Here is a 24,715-nt window from a genome sequence, read left to right as displayed (position 1 = left end):
TCTTTTAGACTGTTCGTTTGATGCTGCTAATGTTTTCTGATAGACATTGATGAATGAATAGACTGTTCGTATGAACGGTTCCGATCCATCGATCGGTTCTCCGAACAGGCTGTGTTCACTGTCATCTTCTTTGCCAGTTCTGTTCTTTATGCATGCGAGTGTAAATTCGAATTTTCTTGACGACTGCTTACTGGACTGACATTTATTCCTGTTGGATGGTTGGTCGTCGAGTAATACCATTATTTTATTGTAGAAGATTAATAGGAAAACGTACCCTTTCAATTTTTATCTAGCCCTCTATGATGTCACGTGCTTTTTTGTTCTTTGCGAATTTTTGCCAATAATCAGACGCTTTGGAATTTGTTTAATAAACAATGCATTATTTTGAATAAAATACGATAACCAGATATTTAAATTCCAATTAATTATAAGAATTCCAAGATTTACGAGTTCACGTACTTAGATATAGCTCATTAAAGGAGCACGTTTTCGCTTCGAGCAGATAAGAACTTTAGCGATTAGACGTTTTTATTCTGTTCCAGTGCGTTACTTCGTTACGATTATTTTCATTGTTGTTCTCCTTTCTTACGCTCGTGCCGACAGGAACCTTTCATTTGTAATCCTTTTTACGATACAAAGAGTTCATTGCAATCATCCCTTGAACCAAATTTCATAATACGTGATTTCATAATTTGTTATACTGATAAGAACGTCCATTTGTTATCCTCTTTACTCCCTAAAATACAAAAACTTGGTCGCAATTATCTTGGAATCTAATTTTGTAAAATAAAGGCCGATGATTTTTAACATAAAATTCAATCGTCGCATCAAGGGGTTAAATCTCGTAGAACCAACGATATTCCTAATTTCTTCTTTTCATCCTATCATTAATATTTTCTATTTGTCTCTTATCTCTTATTTTCTCTTCGGTTACGGTGTACTCAACAATCTCCACAGCGAAGCGGAAACAATTTGATGGTGGCTTCTTTGCTGGCTGATTCATTTGGCATTGTATTCCTTGAACACTCACATATATATTTCCATACTCATATTTACAATAAGTGTTTTCCACAGGTGAAACGATAAAACGTTCGCCCTCGTTATAAATACGAATGTATATATATATATATTATATAGTATATTAGGCACTAGGCTAGCACATAATCCTTGCACGTAAGAATGTTTATCTTTCTTCTAGACATCTTTCATATACATATAATATTTATATGTATATATATATTTATATATATATACGTTTGTACATATACATGTGTATGCTGTATACAGATCGCAATTTAATATATATATATTCGTCGGCAATTACACGTGAATACCGCGAATCCTTTTAAAAACGCTGGATCTGATCGCGAAACGCGTTCCTTTTAAATCTTCCTCCTTTTATTTGATCGAACAAAGAGAAACGAAATGGCGCTCGAAAGACAGTGCACGCATTTCAATCCATGGTTTTTCGTTTTCTCCTCGGTCTGCGTTTCATCCTCTTTAGTTTTATACGGCGGTCAACGAGTCGAGTCAGTGGAGATAAATAAAATACAGAAACGTGAAACAGCAATTTGATCGACAAACTCTAATTAACTGATACTTCAAACGAACTAGTATTATACTAAAATCTTTGAAGAAATTTCTACTTATGCTTTTTTAATTTTATTCCCTTGAAACATGGATGGTATCTTTCTCCAAGCTTTTGCAATTGCTGACAATACATCGTAACATTTATAGTTTCGTTTGAGTCACACATTTCAAGGATGAAGCTATCGATGAACATACATTGTCAGTTTTTAAATCAGAACGTATCGATTTCTATAAAGAAGATATTGGAAAATTAAGATTGCTTCTTATTGATAATGGATAATTCCATAGTATATTGAACGAAGTATTCTGTTACATTTCAAAACGTTGTATTTTCAAGACACCAAAAGCTTTTAACTGATCCCTGTATGTAATTTCAGATACTACACTCGGCGAATAGAGTCGGAAAACGTAGCTTCTAAGTTTAAGAAACTTTCAAATTGAAAGTTACTTTTGTTGCAAAAATTGCCATATTCGATGCAGGCCGATGCAGTCACAAAACCGTGAATCACAGTGTCGAGTTTGTACTTTGAGTTAGGATTAGGTTTCAGCTAGATTAGATCTGGGTGAAGTTTGGATTAAATTTCAGAAGTTCCGTAAATTCAAATCTAATATTTCCGGCCTCTACTCATTTCGTTAAGTATTATCAGAAAATACATGTATAAATTCGTCAAAAATTTCCTATGTCCTAAAACAAAATTTAACTTGTATCCTACATCTTGTAATTTTCTCACGACCACTGACTCGACTCGCACACGTATTTCACCATACAAATAACAGCTATTTCGATAAACGCTATCGATGATCAATTCGACATGTCAACCAAAGAAAGAAATTTATTATAAGGGCAAAAAAAAAAAAAAAAAAAGAAAAGAAAAGAAAAAAGAAATGTTTCCTCGAGTGCTGCAATCGACAGGATCGTGGCTCGGTTATTACCATTATACGTCGTTGCACGAAGGACCAGCTCTACTCCATTTCCTCGCCAGAGGAAAATATTCGATGCGAAATAGACGGGAGGATTGAAAATTGTAACGGTCGACGATAGGATCGAATAAGAGGAATAGAAAAAAAATATCTACATGGAAATGGAGGTGGCTGGCGAATGGTGACGAATTTCATTTTCGAGGAACGTTTCTATGCGGCAGAAATTAACGGCAGCAAAATTGCGTTCCTCGTACTGGCTTTGTTCATTTTAATGCTCGCTTGTGAAAATCTGCTCGTTTTTACAAGTCGTTTTCCATTCTGCTGTCCGATTCGCTATATATCGGGACAAAGAGAAGGATTGCAATATATACGACGATTGTAATTTCCACGGGTCAATGTAATAACTTCATGCGTCCATTAACCGGTCTCGTGAAATGACTTCGAGCTTACTTTGAATTTTCGTACTTCGACGAGGTGCTGATCGCTGGAAGAAGTTGGAGGAAGTCGGTAATTCGAAGTTCTTTAACAACCGCGTGCAAGAGACGGAGAAGATGCCTATGAAAAGGAAGAATATCTTTCCAGGAAGGTACCGTACTTGTCCAACACTTAAGTCACGATTGCGTTATCGTAATTTCGCGATGCACACAGCAGGAATGCCATGTGTCTCGAAAATAGATTCACGGCTCTCGACATTGCACGGTGCGCTTCATATCGCGAGCTAGCTTCATGTTGTTGCCTCCTTAACCCTTCTCTTTCCTGCGTTAAGTCACATTCATATGTCCGTCCTCGTTTGGAAACGCGTCGCCTATTTATAACGGGCCCTCTGTTTCGGGGCGAACCGAGTTCCTCGAACGAGCTTGCGCTCGCTGCACGCGAAAGTATTGGCACTCAGAGGTTATAATAAAGTAGAGATGTTACTTCGTTTTGGAGTTACCCGGTATGGGTTCTACGAGTCGTTTTTCTTTTCTTTTATTTTGGTAGAATTTGGGGGAGTCGTAGAAATCTTATGGAATTATGCAAGTTGTTTCTTAGGAATTTGTGCGTTGGGATATATGGCGCTTGATATAAGAAAGAAATTGATTCTTTATTTTACTGTATTTTGCAGGAATTTAGAGAATTATGGAATCAAGACATTGTAATTTTTGGATATTTGATATTTGTGGTAAAGAAAAGAATCAACTTAGAGAATTTCATGGAAACAAGATACGATTTCTGGACATTTGGTACTTGTGACATGGGAAGGAACAGTTTTTTTTGGTAAGGGAATATGATTTTCAACTCTGGCAGGAATTATGTGTAGCATAATGAAGAAAAAATGAGAAGTGTTAGTTGTAGAACTGGAACAGAGGTAGAAGTTGCAAAAAATAGTAAAATTTATGCAAATGGAAGATATTTACATGAACGTTGCCATGTTGAAATATAGATATGGTAGTTATTCATGGAAGTTTTAGAAAGTCATGAATTTTACACTAAAAAAAGTGCAATGCATTAAATATTATGAGAAAAGGTATAACTCAAAGAACAACTATTCATAGAAAAGTTACATACAAATGAAAATTTTGTTCAACATTAAGCGAAATATATTCCAAACTATACGTCCTATACATTTTTGAAGATTTAAATTTCCTATAAATTTATACACATCCACAGCCTAATCATTACGCAACACATTATCCTAAACCACAGTTTCGATCACATAAAATTTATTCAACGCTTACTGGATTGAAAAATTGCTTTCCTTACGTTTGCTCATCTGTGGCATTCATATTTATATATGCCAACACTAACAACACGTTTGAACTGAAACTTACAGACTTTATCTTCCTATTATTGTCCAAAAACATAGTATTTATTTTGCAATTAGCAGTTGAAGTTAAGAAAGGAGTCTCTACCATTCCGCGTCAGACTGTTCTACGCGAGTTCATAAACAATTTCACAGCTACAACAGCTCTTTGTGCCAACACTTTCATCGACGATCTCGCGCGTTTTTTCCACTCGGAAGCTGAGAGCTGGGAAACAGAAGGCGTCTCTCTTCGCCGGGGCCCATTTGCATCCTCCTCGAAATTATCTCACCGACGCCGGTTTCTGATCTTTCCGACCGAAGCAGTTTCGCGGCAGACTCTGCGGCGTTTTAAGTTACAAAATTGCATCTCCGCGAGACGCGGTAAGCTACACAAGAAGAGAAGGAAAGAGAGAAGATCGAACAAGAGGACAGGATGCAATTTACCAAGGTTCTTGCGCTCTCTATTATAAGTTACTGGCCGCGAGGCCAGCCTCCGGAGTTTTAATTGCGTTACAAGCGAGCCATTATCCCGAGTTTCACCGATTAATCTCGAAATCTGCCTTCTATCCGCGCGTTTTCGCGCCACCATCCTGACTTTCCGGTTTGGTCAAGAAAACTCACGCCAGATCAAGAGAAGTTAATCAAACGATACTCTCTTTTAGAAGATTCGTCCCATATAATCAACCGCAAGGATTGATCATGAAATATTTGGTTTGCTAAATATATTTTGATATTTCGTAAATGGAGGAGGAAGTAGGAAGGCAGATATTTTTGGAAATTTCAAATTTTTGATGATAAGAGATAATATAGAAGAAATGTAGTATAATAAGAAGTTTGAAAAAAAATGTGTGGATTGTAAGTAGATTACAAAAATTAAGCTATTTCCTTGTTTTCGAAGGGAAGAGCTCAAGAAAATGACGTTATTTATGCATGAGCAAAGAAATAGAAGAAAATGCTGATTATGAATGAATAGAAGAAGGTTGATCCTAAAAAGCTATAAAAGGAACATTCGGGAAGAGGAAAAAGAACGAAAGACGACGACCCAGAAAGAACTGTGATAGAATCCTATTTATTCAAATGAAATTTTAATTAGTGTCAAATGAACTGCACACAGAGTCCATTTATTCGAACACAAATTTGCTTGAATGAGAAATTAAATAACCTTCTATTATATGAATTATTATATCGTATTCAATTAAACAAATTAGATGAATAGAAATCTCCTATAGTTTCGAAATGACCATTCCAGCGTATAAAATAATATTTGACGAGTAAAATCTGATAACAGTAGACGCCAGAAATCTTTTTATCGCGAAAATCTCACAGACATCTTTGCACAAACGTGCAGATGAATCAATCAGACAGACGATTAAATCGTTTAAACGAAAAAAATAGTGGAATCGAATCAGGTCACCGAGCAATTTCACGTGGTCTTTTATTTCCGGGGCTGGTATCGTCCAAACCAGAGCGGCTTCGCCATTAACGCGTTCGTGAATTATCTTTCACAGTGCGGTTTACCCAGCCACGAATACTCCGGATGAGACTTGCACAGCCCGATTTTTATCGATTTTCAGCGTGGTCAGAACGTGGAAAATACGTAGCCTGACGAAAATGCGTTCTACCGGTTCGTCTCGTAACGCAGTATATCCGTCGGCCGACGAAGAGAGTTAAAACTCATTATTTTACTCTTTTTCTCGAAACTGGATTGGTAATTCTGCCGAAACGTTGGCGAACGCTTCGTGAAAAAGGGAGATCCACGCAATCTCGACGATTCGCTCTCTCTCCCTCTCTCTCTTGTATTGTCCATCTCTTCAAAAGCGATTTAACTTGGACAAAATTACGTTAGGACACGGTTGAATCAAATCTCATTCTAATGGAACCTCGTGGATGTTCGACGGTGCTACAAATTACGAGAAATCCTCCTCCTCCTCATCTTTCTCTCTCTTTCTCTTCCTTCCGCCTCTTTTCTCTACGTTTGGCAATCGTTCAACGAGCCTAGCGGATCGATCGGAAAAGGACAAGGATAGGTTTTCGCGAGACTCGAACAGCAGAAACGATTTTCTCGCTCGTTTCCGCCTGATTCTGAGGCGACCTATTGTCTTCGCCGGCGCGAAAACGCTTCACGCGTCGACGAGCACGCTCCTCGTGCCGCGAACCTTGCTCAAAAGCAGCCTCGAAGATGAAAACGCTTCTCTTCGTCTTCGACCGAGAGACGAGTTTTATATGCCGTGCACTGTGTCTATTCGCGTCTCTCTTTCTCTCTCTGTTTCTCGGGCGCGCGCTACCGGAAGCGACTCGCGTAACTCTGCGCGCTCTTTACAAGAGGGCGAAGTTGAAGACGGTCGAAAGTCGAGAATTCCGTGTTCGAGACGCGAGGATTCGAGGAACACGCGCAGATTCGCGAAAACTAGTCGCGATGCGATCCCGTGGTTCCGGGGAAGAAGAGGTTCCTCGAGAACTAGCCGGAAGTGGGATCGGTGCCTCGTTAACTACTGTTTCTTCGTCGAGTTCTCGCGTTTTGGAATGCACAGTCTGTTCTATTGAACGAGTTTCCCTTGCAGACGCGACGAGTTGCGCGAAGTTGAGGTTTTAGGTGACTGCGTTGATATGCTTTTGAGAAATATTTTTTTTTTGATTAAATGGATGGAATAGCCGTGAATAGAAAGATGTGATTGATAATAAAGTAGATGTTGGTGCATGGTTATACAGTGCGAATATGTGCGTTGAGATTTAAAAGGATAATTCACGAATGTTTTATTTTTTAGCATAAATAAGACTTTCATAAATTATGATTTAAAGTGGCGATGATTGGAGTAGATTAAGTAACATGTTGCCCGTCAGATGAATTTTGGATGTCTCTGTGATGGATTTGGACAAACTAAGCTTACATTTAAGAGACATCTCTACTTTTTCATCAATTTCGATTAAAGGAACACGAGGCGCCAAATAATGTTTTCACCTAAACCATAAGATTAAAATTAGAATATTTTTAGATGTAGTCGAGATTTGTTGAATACTATAAAAATTTCAAATGCAGTTTCTTATTTACCTCAGAATAGTCAGCCTAATAACATAGATGTATATCAATTCAAATAAGCCATCGATGTACATTAACATTCACCTGTATACTTGTACGACTTTTATTTACCAATTTCCAGCCCAAATTTTCGTCATATTTTGTCCAAATAAAAAAAAAGTCACAAATTTTTAGAGCAAAAAATTCCGCCCGCTTCTTCTCGGAACCACAGTGTTTCTTCTTGCATCGTTCGATTCCATTTCATAGAAATCGCAAGATTTTTCATCCATTCACTCGTATAATACATCTAATATACATTCGTTCGTCTCGGCACTCGAGAATCTTAGGCCAGCTCAGGATTCGATCGATCACAAAGAAAAAAAAAAAAAAAAAAAGAAAAGGAAAAAAGGAAAGCGATCAAACATACACAAACCCACTTGCGCCTTTATCTTCACGGCCGAGCCGGTTCACGTGAAATATAACCTCGTACGACTCGTTTACATGAATCTAAAACGCGACATTCTGGGCGAACGCTCGACACGCGACAGTTGAATCGTGTACGATCATTCATTCTCTCGTGCTGCCACCAGAGATATTCCCATACTAGCGATATCTTTTTTATTCATAGAAACGTGATAGATCGCACGGACAACGATATTCTGGTGCAGGTGCTTGTTATCATTTTCAATGGGATCGGAAATCCACAAAAAAGTCAGCCGCGTAATTCGTTCCAAACGCTCATCTTCTACCAATTTGTGGAATGAAATTTCCTTTTCGTTGCATTTACTTTGCGATTTATGGAAATCTTTCAGATGTATGTTTTAAATCTTATTTGTATAATGATTTGAGTAAGATTCGTAAGAAGTTTGTGCATCGATAATTTGAAAGATGTTGCTACGCAAAGTTTATTTAATCCTGCTCGATTATGTGCAACGATAGTAACTGCAGAGAAAATATAAACCGAGTTTCCTTACATGTATTTTCTAATATTTGTAGTTTCTTGATTTATTGCCAGCTTGTAGTAAAAAGTTAACGATATATGTCATTTTTTTTTAGACAAAATAAAACTGAAATATAAAACTACGTATGTTAACATTAACAACGTGTCTTTTTTTATCATTAACATGGTTAATTCGTTAAAACTACTCCGATGGAACTTTGGATGAATGAAACTACTCTTGGAACCGCGCTACCAAGTGCATTTCCGCACGTGGATCGGTAACGAACCAATTTGTCTTTTCTCCCCTTACAGATTTTAATTATTTGCGCTCAAAGTTATAAATCATTCGCTTCGTGTATTCCTAATAACTATTCCCATACGAAAAAAGAGGTTATTCTGTATAAAAATGTTGTTGAATTGCAATAATTACTGCGTAGTTTGATCGACCACATCCGATGGAACACATTATCGTACAATGAATAAGAAACCATTGATATGTACAAAATCGTGCACCAGAAACTCGTTGCGTTTACGCTATGATCGATATACATATTGTACATGTATGTATGTATGTATGTAGCTGAAAGCTGTTATCAACAATGTTACTAAACAACTGTCGCTGTTGGAACGTCCAGCCAGTTTCGTTCTTACAATTCTTCTTACACCTAAGCACACTCAAATGTGTTAACATACAATCGCTGATCACGTGGAATCCCTCGAGTACTTACAAAGGTACGTGGTGTGTTCGATGGAATGAGAGTGTCGCCAACGAAAAAGACAGGCGAACGGCGCTAAATTAAATGAAACGAACGATACCAAAAAAAGAAATAATAAACGTAATAATAGAAGAATCAACAAAACTAAAGAGGCATTTAAAAAAAGGGAATAAAATACAATAAAATATATATATATATATGAAACAATAGAAGCGCATGCCATGCGATCGTAATCTAACATCTAACAATAAGAAAACCCAAGGCAAGAGCGAACATTTAAGAGATCGAGGTTGCGACGACCCTGTCGCATTCGTTGAACGATGACTCGCGATCGATACTCGTGGACTCGTGGACAAGGGGCCATTTGTATTTCAAACGCGACAGAGTATTCAGTGTACCGTGTACCTCGAGACTCGATGCTCGATATTCGATTTATTTGCCTCTTATGAAGCACCTTTCCTTCTCTTTGCTTCTTTTTTTTTCGTCCTCGTTTTTTTGCTTCTCACTCCAACGAAAAGAAAAAAAAAAAAGAAAAGATACGTACAAATCAGCGTGGATGATCGTGGCGACGTTTGTAATCGATAATCGTGACGGTGGTTGTGACGATAATACTAATGGTAATGACGATACACACGATATACAAAATAAGTGCGGTCAAGTAAACTAATTGACGACGATATTGACAATATATAGCGACGATGGTAATAATAACAATAATAATGATAATAATAATTATAGTAAACCGTAGCAATAGCGTACGTCGTGAATAATATAATAATAATAATAATAGTAGTAATAAAATAATAATAGTAAATAACGCTAATAGCAATGGTAGAATTAATAATAATAATAATAATAATAATAATAATAATAGTAGTAGTAATCGATAATCATAACACACATCATGCGCACTAAACACGTATGGTCCAAGAGCTAATCAAGCAGGACTAAGTCCGATCACTTGGTAAAAAAGTTAATGAAAATTTCCCAAGAGAGAAACAATGAATAACAATTAAAAATAAAAAGAAAAAAAAATGTATTAACCATACACAAGAGGAGAGAAAAAATCGTATATGCAATCGGCTGAAAAATGAACCCAGTTAAGAAAACTAATTTTTAGGCGCAATCTAAAGGTATAAATGGTTAAGAAAAAAAGGTGCTTTCTCCCGTTTCGTGCGGATGTTCTATCATTTGGGTATCAGTTTATCGTTTATAGACATATTTAGCATTTTATTCTGTCTTTTTTATAACTCGCGAATAGTTCGTGTACTCGGTCACGATCATATTTATCGACGATTATATCGCGTCGTCGTGTTCACATGTCCTATGTGAGTTCTTTTAAGGAGTTGAGGGGTTCAGTTCAGCGTAAAAACACGCGAAGCGTGGTTTAAGTAAGTCTAAGTATTTGCAAGTGTATCTTTTTCTTTGGCTCTAAACGTGTAAAAACTCCTCGGATGTCCCTCCTCGAGAAAATTGGTAAAAAAATCCCACAAACAGAAAAAGAGAAAAGTAGTTAGCCACAGGCAGGTCAGGCTATATGCAAACAGCGCTAGTTCAGCTCGGACGAAAACGGATTTTTCGCGGACGATTTATCCCGGTGTTTTTTTCTTTTTTCTTTTTTTTTTTTTTTGATTTTTCTTTTCCTCAACGGACGTGTTGCGTCTGTAGAGAAATGGTAACGAGTTGCGTTCGTGTTTCTACGTGTACACCACGAAGAAATTGCTTCACCCCTGTAACTCTACTCGTTGTTCCTTTCCTTTGTCACGTTGAATCGTTCGTCGCAAATCGAACCGCGAGAATCGCGAAAAATTCCATTCCAAAAATATTTGTACTCTACTAAGTGGTGAGAAACAAGAAAATACCCTTGGCAGACCCGATATTAAATACAATTTTAGCTAGTTTTTCGAATAACGTTTCTTATTCCTTTCGAAATATTGAGCAAATTGTATTAGATTGCTGCATAATTTCTGTCCGCCTCTTCGTTCACACATGTAAGTAGACTATCAGTGTTACAATAAACACGTATAACATTGCTATATAAGTTGATATGATATAAATAGTGTTTTTAGAGTTTACAGAACAAACGAATAAGATGTTTTCATCGATCTTTTAATCAGGCATTTAAAAGGGTTTTTTTTATAATGACTAGACTGTGAATATTTATGCAAATTTGTATTTATATGAAAATAATTAAAAGTGTATGATTCGCTTATTAAATATAATTATGACTATTATACTTCAGGTGTTTTATGTAGTTTTGCGTTTTATGTGCATTTTATGCCACATTTTCACCAACGGATTCTCACTTCTTTTTTTCCAGCAGAGAATAGTTTGGACGGAAGGAATTAAATAATTTCCAGGCCATAAGATATATAACGAGTCCTTTCTTAAATGACAGATTCCAAGATTTTTATAAAAGAGGCATAACGCATATAAATATGTCGTGTAAATTTGTAGAAAATTGACTCTCACGAGCCAGAATTTACGAAGCAACCTAATACATATATATTCGTTCTTATTCCCTTTCGACGATCGAAAAGTCGAAAATTCAATTGTACGAACACTCCTACACAATGTGATGAACATTTTTGTCTTCAATGTAGTACCTTGCGCGTTTTAACACTAAGCATTTGGCAATTTAAGGCAATACGTGTCTCAGCCCCTTAATTTAACGTTATGTTAAAATGGATTCACGATGCACACAACGATGCATCTAATGCATCGATGATCGTGATATTATCCTTTGAATAAATTGATTTTCGAGCTGGACACATAACGCTATTCTGCAATTTACTCTGAATAATTCGCGAATATTCACAATTTATAATATTCCACCCGAATGCTGTCCCGATCCGATCACCAATCTACATTATACTAAACCTTCAATCACTTGCGAATCCTCGAAACAATAAAATTTTGCCTGGAAATAATACTAAAACACGAAACCGTACATTCGCTAAAAAAAAAAAAAAAAAAAAAAGATAACGACGCGAGCATACGAACAAGTATACCGTTAAGACGCGCTACTAATTTACAATGGATTACGATCATTTTCATTTCTCGTTTCCTCCACTCTTTATCAACACAGCGAACATCATCGAATCCCACTTATTCGCTAACGTTTCTACGTTGGAATGTTGTGCACCGGTCTAACAATAAGAGACTCCCTTTACAATAATCGTTAATCGTGTGTGTGTGTGTGTGTGTGTGTATGCGTATGTGTGTGTAGTTCGTGTTTGGTTTGTGTGATAGTTGCGATACATGTTTGCGAACTTCACGCGCGTTCGACAAATGAAACACGCGGCAGAAACACGTTTATAGAGTAAAAAGTGAAAACTTGACGAACACGGAACGTATTACACGAGAATTTCTTTTCTCCATTGTGTTTTGTGTCTCTGGTTGTACTCTCTCTCTCGCTCTCTCTCCCTCTCTCTCTCTCTCTCTCTCTCTGTGGTATTATATAGCAACATTCGTACGTTCGTATTCGCATACCACTTTTTTAAAACGTGTACACTATAAATTGGAAAGATTAGAGCGTGAACAGCGACCGTTCATGACGTTGATCTCTTTTAATATTTTCTGCATTTTTATTTTATGTTTGTTTCGTTTACTTTTTCTTTCTTCTTTTTTTTTTTTTTTGTTTCTTTTAGATAGCTAGAAATAGAATCGTTATTGCTGTGGCAATGGCGGTCACGGTGAGCTTGCGAGTATCTCCAGCGGAAGTAACTATATTGTAGTCCACATTGGGGCCCGTAGGTTCTGAATGATAAAAAGTGACTTGTAGAAGGATTGTTTTTTTTCGTTGTGTCTTGATTATGTTTTTTTTTTTTTTTTTTTTTTTTAAAGGAAGGGAAGAATATCTAATATGCCTAAGGTGCCCATATATCGAATGGCTACCGGACAGTTCATCTAAAGTCGCTTTTCTACAAGGGTCAAGGGGACTGAGGACACTTCGTTCATGTTCAACCAATTAAAAAGGATACGTTTACGTATAAAAAATATTTCTCTAATTACAAATAGTATTATAAAAAAAAAGAAAAAGGAACGCAACGACGATGTATCGAAATACCTCAATGACCCTTTTCCCTCCTCCTTGAGTGAATAAAATAAAAACAGAGGCGAAGTGATTTGTAAACGGTCTCTCTCGTCGGGTTGAAAGTAAAAAAATGAAAAAAAAAAAGGACGACATATCAATCGGTGCAATAGCCTCGTGCACATATATATATAATGTAATAATTTTAAAGAGAAATTACGACTTGATGTATATAAAAAGGGCGCTAATGAAATACCGATGTAAATATATATCTGAAGATGAAGAAAATGGCGAATGAAACGAACACGTTTCGAGGACACAGCGGCTCGCGAAAGTATTCCAATACTTACCATAAAATATAAAACGTTAAAAAGATTTTATTAACGTTATAATAAGGCACGATAGTCGTGATTATATTGATATCAAATTTGAAAATAATCTGAAAATTGCAAACATATGTGGCATATATAGTAGAACATTTGTAGAGTACAAAATTAATGGATAATTGATTATTTGACTTGTCGTTTCTACAAAACGTGATACATCTATTATTCCACTAAGTATCGGTATAATTGCAAAGAAATAATGATATACCAAACGATTTTTTAAAATTTACCTTAGAATTGACCATTATTTAAATCATCAAGCCTCAACGAATGAACGAATTAAATTTCTGGAAAATAAAATATTAATCGCGTTCTTGTGCAATAAAATCATACAGTAGATGAAAAGTAACGTTGATCGGTTTAGCCTCTGAAAGGTTAAACATTCATTCACGGAAAGTTCTGACAAGTATTCGAATACTTTGGCGAGCTACTGTATGGTTAAAAACGGTGTAAGAAAAAAGGTGTAAAGAGAAGATAGAAAAAAGAAAGGAGAGTTAAAAGATAGAAACTTACCTCTGGCGGTCTTAAACTTCCCAGAGCCTGGCTTACTGAAACCCATTATGTTGTGCGCCTTCAGCTCCACTTTGTAGAACGTGTCGGAGTATAGGTTCTTGATCCAGTGTTTCAGCCTTCCTTGTGTCTTGATGTCTTCTGTTCGACAGGTATTCTCTAACACCTCCCACTCGCCAGAAACGCGTTTTATTTGACAGTATTTGATCTGGTACATGTCAATCGGCTCGCCGTTATCGGCTGGCGCCAACCAAGTTAGCTCGTATTGATTGTTGAACCTGGACACATCGTACTCTGCGCTAGGCATCATTATCTTTGGTTCGTTCGGGAACGTCCTTCCGGGCGTAATTTCGCGATGGTACGCTCCCCAGTTACCAAGGCCGACCACGTTTCTAGCTGCGAATCGGAACTCGTACGAAGTCTGTGGTTTCAGATCTTCCAGGACGTAGGATGAATCTGCAAACAATGAAAGGGATAACTAGTTTAGAGAGAGTTAGCTAACAATAAGTGCAAGAGCTGTCATCGTGGAAATGTTTTTGGCAGTGTATTTGATATATGATTAGGAAGATTATTAGGTGATAAGAGGAAATTTAAATAACAAATATAAAAAGGATAATTAGTTTAGATGGAGGCTTTTTGTATAATGATTTAAGTATATAAAAGTTGCTATTGTGGAAATATCTTTGACTTGATAAATAAATAAGAAAAGGAATAATTAGTCCACGGATTGATACCGTGACATTGATCTTTCATAGTGTACATATCTATGAAATTGGAGAATTATTCACTAGATAAATAAAAGGAAGGTATACATAATTAGTTTGGATGGAATTCACGTAGGAATTGTCGCGGTCAAAGTGTGTTTAACAGTACATCTGATAGGTGAACGATTACTCCATGAATGGCAAGAGAAAAGCTATAATGAATAAAGAAAGGGATGAAGAACTCAAACAGATGGATAAGGATCAATCATGGTTAATAAATAATCATAACTATCTATTAGATGGTAGAAAGAAATTTTGGTAGCTCCAAAATCAACTCTACTCACTAGTAGACCACGTTTTGTTTTTCGCCATCATCCAGGTCTGCCCATCCTCCTTATACTGCACGGTAATCGTCTTCGCAGGGAGTTCAGGATTGCTGCTAGGTAGCACGAGATCGAATTTAATCGTAGTGGCGGTAATTTCAGACATTTTCGCCTGCAACACTTCTGCCGGCTTCGTGGCCTCTCTCAATTCGATATTGCGTTCCCGCGTGCCATGCTTGTTAGACGCGATGCACTTGTAAGTGGTGTAATACCGCTTGTCCAGCGGGACAATCATCAGGGTAGACAGAGGACCGTTACCCAGCTGCTTGATCATGTTGTCATTGTCGATTTTCTGATCACCGTACATGGTCCAGCGAATGGTAGCGTTCGGTATGCTCTCGGCGATGCAACTGATGTTCACAGGTCTCTGCTCCCACGACCAAAAGCTTGTATTCTGCATGGAAGCGAACGATGGCGGAAATTCGACAGTTAAATGACCGTTTCTACGCGCTTCGCCTCCTGCGTTCTCGGCGATACATTCATAGAGTCCATCGTTTGATCTGAGCGATTTATTGATCGTTAATGTACCGATCGTTTCGCCGTTCGTGTCATCGGCACTGTTCGTCAGCATGATTCTATCGTCGTCTGGTTGCGTCCCTTTCACGTACGGTTTCTCATCGGTCAGCTTCCTAAAGGTGACTTGGGGTGGAGGTTTGCCAAAGGCCTTGCAGACAAGATTCGCCTCGTTATCCTGTACCACGGTACTGTTCAAGAACTCCATGATCTTTGGCTTCACGATCACGTTCACCCTGATATTCGTGTTCGCTTCACCGGCTAAATTTATCGCCGTGCATTGATACTCCCCTGCATCTTCGCGATTCACGTTCGTGATGGTTAATATTCCCGTATCAGAGTCCACCCCAAAACGATTGGCGTTCGAAAGATTCTGGTGCGTGAGCGATTTCACCCAAGTGAATTTTGGCGGCGGTTTGCCATGAGCTTTGCATCGTATGCTTGCGTCTTCCCCTTCGATCACATCCACCGGGGCGGGGAACTCCTCCACCGTCGGCCGTATGTGGACCTGTTAAATGAAATGCAAACCTGTTCCGTGATAGCTGTGGCGGCATTATGGCTGGGATTGGGAATAATTGGCGCAGCCACTCCGGCCGAATCTTCCAAGGGGGATGGAACTATGTGCAACGCGGTGGGTATACAAACTAGAGGGGAATGGATGGACGAAATTCTGTCTGATATTTGACTTTACCTGGAACGTGTAGTAGCTTTTGTTTGCCGTATTATTTACTTATCATAATTGGGCGGCACCTTAGCTTGCTCTTTAGAGGTGCTCGATATCGAGCGTAGGTTTTTGATATGGCTTTTTCTTTAAATTTGAGCTTGTCACGTGATTCTGTTGTGTTCTCGACGTTCATGCATATGATACGTGTAAACGAGGATTTTTGATTTTTTATTTAGTTTGTACGGCATTGTCGGAAAGGTATCAAATTAATCTCTAATCACAACACAGTAGACCCTTATATAACGCGATGCTGTGTGTAGCGTAATATCGTTAAAAAATTGTCATTTGCTCTCGTATAACTCGATTTGGAAAATACCAGTGTAAACGAAATGCTTTTAAAAGAAATGATATCATAGAAACATTTGTAAATAAAATATTCTTATCGCGCTATAGGAGGTCTTATTTAATTTCAAAATATAATTTGCATAAATATCAGCAGTCCAGGAATAAAACTGATAAATGTATACCCACCTCGACGCGAATAGGTCGTTCCCTCAGCTCTCCAGTGGTCAATACGTAAGCACGGCAAGTGTAGATACCGTCGTCGGATTCTTGAACGTTCTTGATCTTCAGAGCATACGTGTCTATAATGTAGTGGTCGTTCGTCTTAATTAATTCGCCGTTGTACAGCCAGTCGACCGAGGGTGAAGGCCTTGCCCGCACTTTACACTGAATAGCGTAGTCTTCTCCCAGAATAGGATATTGATTGGGCGGTGCATTGTCCCAAGTGATCGCAACTACGAAACAGTAATTACTCTTTGATACTTTTGTGTACACTGCTTCTTTATTTATCGAGACTAAAGCTTGGAAATTTCGTTCTACAGAATTTTTTTAAACGTTTACACAGACCTCTGGCGAACATTTTTCGTTTGTCTGTAAACAGATCCCAGGAAATGTTATACAAAGGATTGTTTGCATTTGTGAAATATGTAAATTGTTGTACTACTTTTTGCGAGGGAAACTTGTGAAACAACACGGATAAAGAAAAATAAAGTTTGCAAACGAGATTTTTGTCTGGATTTGATTTTTACATCTGACAACCTCTGGGATTTTTATAGCTGGAACGTTTGTAGAATTCGAGAAATTGGATCGAGAAAAATTTCAATGTTTCCCACACTACGAGTTAAACGAAAATTTAATTAAAGTCAAATGGAAACTTTTAACGTTCCAAATTCCAAGTCTGCAAGCTTAAATATTTGAGATATAAAAATACAACTTTTAATTCGGTTCTGTTGAAACTTCCTTTGAGTGGATTTATTTAATGCCTTTTCTCGAAACGCCATGAAATGTTTCAAACGAGGAAATTAAAATGGCAAGAACTTGAATTTGAAATTTTTCCCTCTAAGATTGAACTTTCTTTAAATTTTTTGCTCACCTATGGTATCGATCGTCACAGACTTCTCCAGCTGAATCGAATTCGCGTAAGTGGCCTTGCACGTGTATTTCCCAGCCTGTTGTTCTTGCAGAGAGTTGAAGAACAAAGACAAACTATTGTCCTGGAGCAATTCCGTGTACATCGGTGGCTGCGAATGACCCGGGGTGCTATACGGGATAATTAAAAATCACTATTATTACATCAACTTTTTATACGTTACACAACCATTCTAGTGACGATAATATTCTATAACGATAATGGCGATGACGATGAGTGATATGTTCAGGTGGAATGTTGCAGAGTGAATAGAAGAATTGGCTCAGTGTTTCACGAGTAAATTCAGAGATCGATATTCTATTAATTACGACATACATTTCACACGTGCTTTTTTAACATTGTTATTTTTTTCCATAAAATAGTTATGTTTTATTATTTAAACATTAAAAGGTTAACACTACTTATTATTAGAAAGAGTCACTATGAGAGCGAAGGAAGAATAAATATTAACCATTTAACGCTCAAGTTATATATATTATAACAAATTGCGATATAAGACAAAAGGGTTGATTCTTCGTGTAAAAATAGTTGAAACACGTCGAATAATTCTTTTAGAAAAGGTGGATACTTTTGTTTTTGAATTTTGTTTATTACTTGTTACTTTATCAATCTATACAAACGAATTCATTTTTTAACTAATTTCATTGCTAATCTCACTTATTTTAACTTATCAATCTTTTAGCTAGTTTAAGAATAAAAGCTCTTTCCACCTAATCTTCGCTTTATCGCTAAGAAATTATAAAATCTATAAAGCAACATTTTAAATGCAAGATTCGAGCGTTGAGTGGTTAAAACAAAGGAAAGAAACGAAACTCTCAATGTAACACTTTGTACCGCCGAATATCTCCCGAATCAGATCGTCCGAAATATCCGAGACGCATCGTGCAGCTCATAAATCGTTGGCAAAACATCTAATCCGTATTCTAACGCGAAACACCGAGCCGATATCGGTGAAATATCGTTACGAGGCGGGGCTGTACACGCGGTGAGAGCAGAGTGCCGCGTCGAATTCGGATCGATGGGCTGGTTTCGAAGGATCAGCCGGTTCGCAAATCGATCGACCTTAATTCGACGTAAGAGCCAGATCGAACCAAGACCTCTCTCAGAGACGGAAGATTGGTTCTACCTGGATCCTAAACTGGTGAACGCGGACAGCTAGCAATTTCGTCGTCTTTCGTGTTGTGCATGACCTGGGAAACTGGTACAAACGAGACGCATTCACATGGATTCACACAATTTAACAACACTGCATGACAGAGTACTGGCTCGAAGATAAGGTTCTGGTAAGGGAGAGACGTTGAATCGTGTCGTAATGAATAGCTCCGATACGAATTCGAATGGTTAGCTCGCTACAGATACACGCTTTAATGAATCCTTTCGATTAGGAAATGCGAGTTTCAGAGATTGGTGATCTCACAGCGAGAGGAACGTACAGATACAAATAACGATGATGTTGATCCCCGGTTCGACCGGTTGTTAGGTTCACGTGTGATAGAGGGTTATGGTACTAGCTGGGTCTGCGTTGAAGTTGGTCGTTATTTCGTTTCTTTGTTGTTCGAATCGTTTATGTTAGTTGATTAATAGTCAGTCATTTATTAGGTAGGGTACATTTTATATTTTAAACAAAATTTCTCTGTAGACATATTTTCTATCAAATTAAGGTTCCACGAAAGAGTACGTCTTGTATGTGGAATATCGAATATGATTGATATTTCTAAAACATCGTTTCGAACAATAGGATCACGTTGGTAATAAAAATAATAAAAATTGTATTTAAAGATTTTTGGGATAAATTTAAAGGCTTGTAACAATATCTAGTTTCTTTCACAAAATGGTTCTTGCTAACAGCATTTAATAAATACTGAAAATAATAAGACTAGTCTCATCGTGCAATATAAATTCTAAATTACAATTTATCAGTAGCATAAAAGATAATTGGTTTACTTTGGACATAGCCAATTCTATATGAGCTATACTGTTTGCAAATTTTCTGTCAGTACAATATATATTTCTCCACTAAACAAACATTCGTTAAGCCTTCACCCACGTAACAATCCAACATCACCTTAGACCGCAAGTAGTAACAGCCTGTAACAAGCAGCCACGTATCCCGATTACTCAACTTCAACCTTTTCTCAACCCCTATTTCTACGAACATCCATGAGATCACCTTAAGCGGAGTTCACCAAAAAGAGAACATTTCACGGACGATTACGGTACACTGAGAAGTGGCACGTGGAATCGGGAAACTGAGAGAGAAAATAAACGAAAGACAGGAAATGGGTGAAAACAGAGAAGAATGTGTACGTATGTATAGTGCTGCTTCTAAGTTAGTGGCTACAGTGTTTATTACTGTAAATTAAGAATTTATGAAAAATTTGAAGGTATAAAAATGCACATATAACATACGAAATATATAAAATAACCAAAGTACATATAACTTCTCATTACACGAACCTTTGCTCGAGTTCCGTTTCTTTAATTGCATTCGCGAAAAATAAGAATTCGTATCAACATCAACGATCTACGATAAAATACAATATAAAGCTATCTTAAATATTTCCATAATGTTCGTATAATTCTTCCGCCATCTTTCTACAATTTCCTGACTAAATCGCTAATTGCGTGAAAAAAGAGCAAGTGTCCAGGAACTTTCGAGCTGCGGTGTATTACGCGACGATGCAGGGGAGATAGCAGCGTTAGCCGAACGATAATGCAATAATACCCTTTCTTCTTGCCTAATCGGCGAACACGGGCAGTAAGTACGATTAATGAAACGGTTCTCGAGCGGGTACACGCGTCCCGCGCTGAATTTATCGGCCATTACTCGCCGCGACGAGCGGACATAATTATGCAAATCGCTCGGGGTCCGCGTAATCGAGCAAACACGCGATCCGACGAATCAGTTACCGAGGTTAACGCTCGTTGGATTGTTTGATCGCGGGGTTCAATATTTGCAAGACGCACGCCGCGATACATTATTTAGCCATGGAAGGATAGATCCTCGACGTTCGTCAGTAAACGCGCAGGATCGCACGGAAGACGCGATTACACGCGATCAACGAATGGGTACACAAATGTATAATACACGATGAATGGTTTCGTTGATCCAGTGCTGTGCGAGCTGAGTACCAGGCAAGTGTACTTTTCCAAGCCCCTGTGATATTATTACGTACTACTGTTATTACACGTTTCAAATTAATTGGATGCCCAAGGCCACTTTCCCTTTCTATTTCGTGGATAATATTAGATTGTTCGAAAAGTGTCTTTCTTTTACAGACACGTCTTTTACGACGACGCACCTTTGTACAAACATGAAACCTAATCTTTCGAACGTTGTGAAAATGGATCATACGTAATTCGATAAAATAATATAAAACGAAAAACGTTGTGCATATACTATTTCCTTACAAAACGAAAGAAACTTCTCGGACGACCTAATATATAGCGAGGGCTAGTGGAAGAAGAAAGAACATAATATGTATATCGTAGCTTATAAAATAATCGGAATTTTGGAATTTTTATTATAAGAATCGTGGCATTGCGAGTTAAATTTTATGATTTTTACGGTAATTATAAAAAACTGAGGCGTATATCAAAAATGAATACTTTACATTTTTTAGAATTTAATGTACTATTATCTGTAGTCACAGGTAAAAGTTGAAAACGATGCAGAATAGAATGATGTTTCATTTTGATGTATGAGAAAATAGCAAGCTGTGACATTATACATATATTGAAAAATAAGTTTTCATTTTCTGAGAAATGCCACAACTTGACATTTCTCTCTTCTTCCAGTCCACCCTTTCTACATTATCGAGTAGTGGGAGAATGTGACGAGAAAGGGTGCTATAAAAGTTGACATTTTATTTTTATGGCATAATAACGTACAGTAAAAATAAGTTTAAAAAATTCCGATTACTTTACTCAACCCTAATCTAAAATACACACGATTACGCTATAAATAAATAATGCTGTAGTAAAAAAATAACATGTCAACTTCCCTATTATTATCCTCACTATATCCATAAAATAAAAGAGGAAATTGGCCTTGAGTATCGAATTGATTTCAAGCATGCGGTAGAATATCATTTCAAATGGTTCGATAATTCTAATTTATTCGGCGAAATTTCCCTTTTGCTTCCACGAACAGCATCCATCTCTGGTGGAAGCATATAATTGCTCAGGTGGCCGTTGTTATCATTGAATGACGTGTGGCGAACGTCGTCTTATTTAACTTCCAAATAGCATGGCTATGGGTTTTCTTATATCAACGAGTAGCACACGGTACACGTGGCACAGAGGCAGTGGGTTTGGCTCTGTTTAACTATTCAAATACAAGTTAGTTTGGCCACGGAAGGCGGAAACTTTTCTCGAACGGCTTAATGAGCAACGCTTAGCTCGCGGGCTGACCTGCAGCAATTAAGAGCTCCATAGAGGGGCTGTAGTAGACGTAAATCAGTCATGGGGTGAGTGAAGGTACAGGGTTGATGGTTGCATGGTGTGTGTGCACGTTGCTCGATGGTATCTATCAGGTATTTGCATGAATCGACTCATGAAAGTATTTGTATACCTATCGTAGGAAAGTTTTACGCGCTTATTGTTTACGTTATATGAAACATTTTACATTGGCACTGTTATGAGAGACGACATCGTGATTATGAATATTAATCAAGTCGAAACCCTTTCAGCGTTGAAATACTTTCGTGAGGCTGTGTATTCGTACAAAGAAAGTGGATGTTTTCTAACAATAATTTCGGTGAATGGAAATTCTATCTATATATTGGTGTGTGTGTATATATATATATATATGTAGTATTTATTTAAGGGGGACGATTATCGGAAAACAGAGAGGGACTTGGCAATGACACTACAGGGTGTAAAAGTTTTGAATGGAGTTTTGTATACTCGCCTTTCCATCGGTAAAACGACGAGTCTGTGTGCAAAATAAGTGACAGAAATTCGTTTAATTAGTGCAATGTGTCGATGATGTTTCTATTCGTGTGTTATCCTCATAGAGAAAAAAATGGGAAAAAAATGTGAGTTGCGTTAGTTGGACGTGTATATTGGATGAGGTGTAATTTTTTTTAAATCTATATCTCTATTTATACATGTTTTATATATTTATTCGTGTATGTTTTCTTATAGTAGCAATTTCAATATGATAAAGATTAAAAAAAATTTGTGAAAAAGATTAGATAATTTTATCAATAAAGTATTTTCAGCATTGTATTCAATCGTAAAAAAAATAAAGATATCATGTTAATATTTCTATATGATTATAATTTAGAAAGAATACATTTTTTTACTTTTATCAATTTTCTCACAAAATCTCATACAAAAAGAGGAGGAGAAAAACATTTGGTTTTATATATTCGACAGAAATTTTGACGAAAACTCGTAATATTTGAATCTGCATAAATTACACCACATCCATTATACTCTTCTTCCAATTATCTGCTAAAGGCTGCTCTGTTATTGTCGAAAAAAGCTAGGAAGCGTGAACTTCCCTTGCTCGTATATTCTCGTCTGACTTGACAAACGTTTGTTTGCGTTGTAACAACGCTTTCTACTGTTCTTTCTATTTTCCAGCCTCACAACATCCCGCTTGAGTTATGATTGCACGTCAAGCGTCGATGTTTACAGAAGGTCTTAATATTCATTACACCTACGAAATTGCACGTAATCCTTTTCAGTTACTTCGGAGAAACGAAGTGGCTCGTATTATATCATTTTAAACAAATATTCCTGTCATATTTTCGTTTAAATTGAACGAATAGCTAGAATTGAGTCTACGTTAAAAAGATACTGAGACTATATTAATTTACCAGCATTTATTTATCAATTCCCTTTAAATTTACTTAAAAACACTTATAAATCGAATTAAAATTCCTCGGAATTGGCTGAATTTCCCTCCGTAGAATTATTTTTCATTCTCGTTATTACTCCAGCAGCTGATTTTTCATAATTAAACGAACGATAGCTCAAGAAGCAAAATTTGAAAAAGACGTTCTTTCATTTCGTTTCACTCCAATTAAATTCTACGATCTTCACGAGATTAAATTGTATCTGGAAGACAATTTTCTACCGTCACTCTATTCCTGTCTCGTCCATTCAGACGAAGTAACGTTGTTTCGAAGCGAATTTAGATCTAGAAATATCAAAAATCTACATCGATTTACCAGTCGCAAAACTCAATCTATCCGCAATACTTAAAACTATCCCCAATTTGAAGCACAATGAAGCTATCTCCAATAGATGTTAAAAGCGCGTAATTTGTTCTCAAAATGTACTCTCGTAAAATCAACCCTCTTAAATTCCCCATAAACTTTCTACAATCGTCGCAATCACCATTACACAAATTATCGCTGTTACAACCCTTTCCAGACGAGAATATACTGCATTGCATATACAATGGCAAGGAGCCAACCTATGTTCCAAAAATTAGGTCCTGTGTGGATATATTTATAACGTTTATTGTACGTACTTGAGTGATTCGATCACGTGATCCTGGGGGTCGATCCATTGCATGTCCTTGATCAGCTTGGTGTCGTCGACTTTCGGTTTGCACGTCAGGATGATGCTGGAACCGATTGGCCTCGTCTGTGTATCCCCGCTTGGCATAATCTCCAAGGAAGGTTCTTTCGCGTAAGCTGCAGGCAAAATCGAGACGCGGCCGCTCGTTAGACTGACACAAAATGGATCGTTAACGCGAGGTTTCATTCAAAGGGAAAGACATGGAACTTGTATAATTTTAAGCAGAAAAGGAGCGGGGAATTTCTTGACGCGATCTGAGTACGCTGCATTAATCGGCGCCGGGTAATTGCATGTAATTCTATAATAATGACCCGATTACATCTCGTTCCGGGAAATCGGCACCGATTTTTCCAGACATCTTTAAACGCGCTTCGACTAACGCACGCTTGAATCCGCTCGATAATTACGTGGTGTTATTTTCCTGGCGATCTGCGTGTTTACGACGCGTTTTCGATATCGTGCCGTGCCTTGGTGTGAAATTGGCTACTTTTGATGAGACAACGAAGCTGAGTTCCTTGGGTGTAACG

The 24,715-nt window shown here is 37.4% G+C and overlaps 1 protein-coding gene across 5 annotated transcripts in view; it reads right to left on the bottom strand.

Annotated features, from left to right (window-relative positions):
• The window catches only part of LOC126866767 (fasciclin-2), a 170,950-nt gene that overhangs the window by 7,971 nt on the left and 138,264 nt on the right, over window positions 1-24,715 (bottom strand). For 3 of the 5 annotated variants that reach the window (XM_050620715.1, XM_050620712.1, XM_050620716.1), the window contains exons 2-7: window positions 24,139-24,304; window positions 22,564-22,587; window positions 17,595-17,761; window positions 16,691-16,956; window positions 14,944-16,003; window positions 13,899-14,351 (exon numbers count right to left, since the gene is read on the bottom strand). In XM_050620715.1, coding sequence (XP_050476672.1) covers window positions 13,899-14,351; window positions 14,944-16,003; window positions 16,691-16,956; window positions 17,595-17,761; window positions 22,564-22,587; window positions 24,139-24,304 — 2,136 coding nt within the window. Of the gene's footprint in view, window positions 1-7,418; window positions 12,726-13,898; window positions 14,352-14,943; window positions 16,004-16,690; window positions 16,957-17,594; window positions 17,762-22,563; window positions 22,588-24,138; window positions 24,305-24,715 lie in introns of those variants that run through there. The other 2 variants (XM_050620717.1, XM_050620713.1) reach the window with 2 other exon arrangements.

The sequence above is a fragment of the Bombus huntii genome, chromosome 6 (genome assembly GCF_024542735.1).
Source record: "Bombus huntii isolate Logan2020A chromosome 6, iyBomHunt1.1, whole genome shotgun sequence".
In the NCBI taxonomy this organism is placed as follows: domain Eukaryota; kingdom Metazoa; phylum Arthropoda; class Insecta; order Hymenoptera; family Apidae; genus Bombus; species Bombus huntii.
This window is presented reverse-complemented; position numbering and strand designations above follow the sequence as displayed.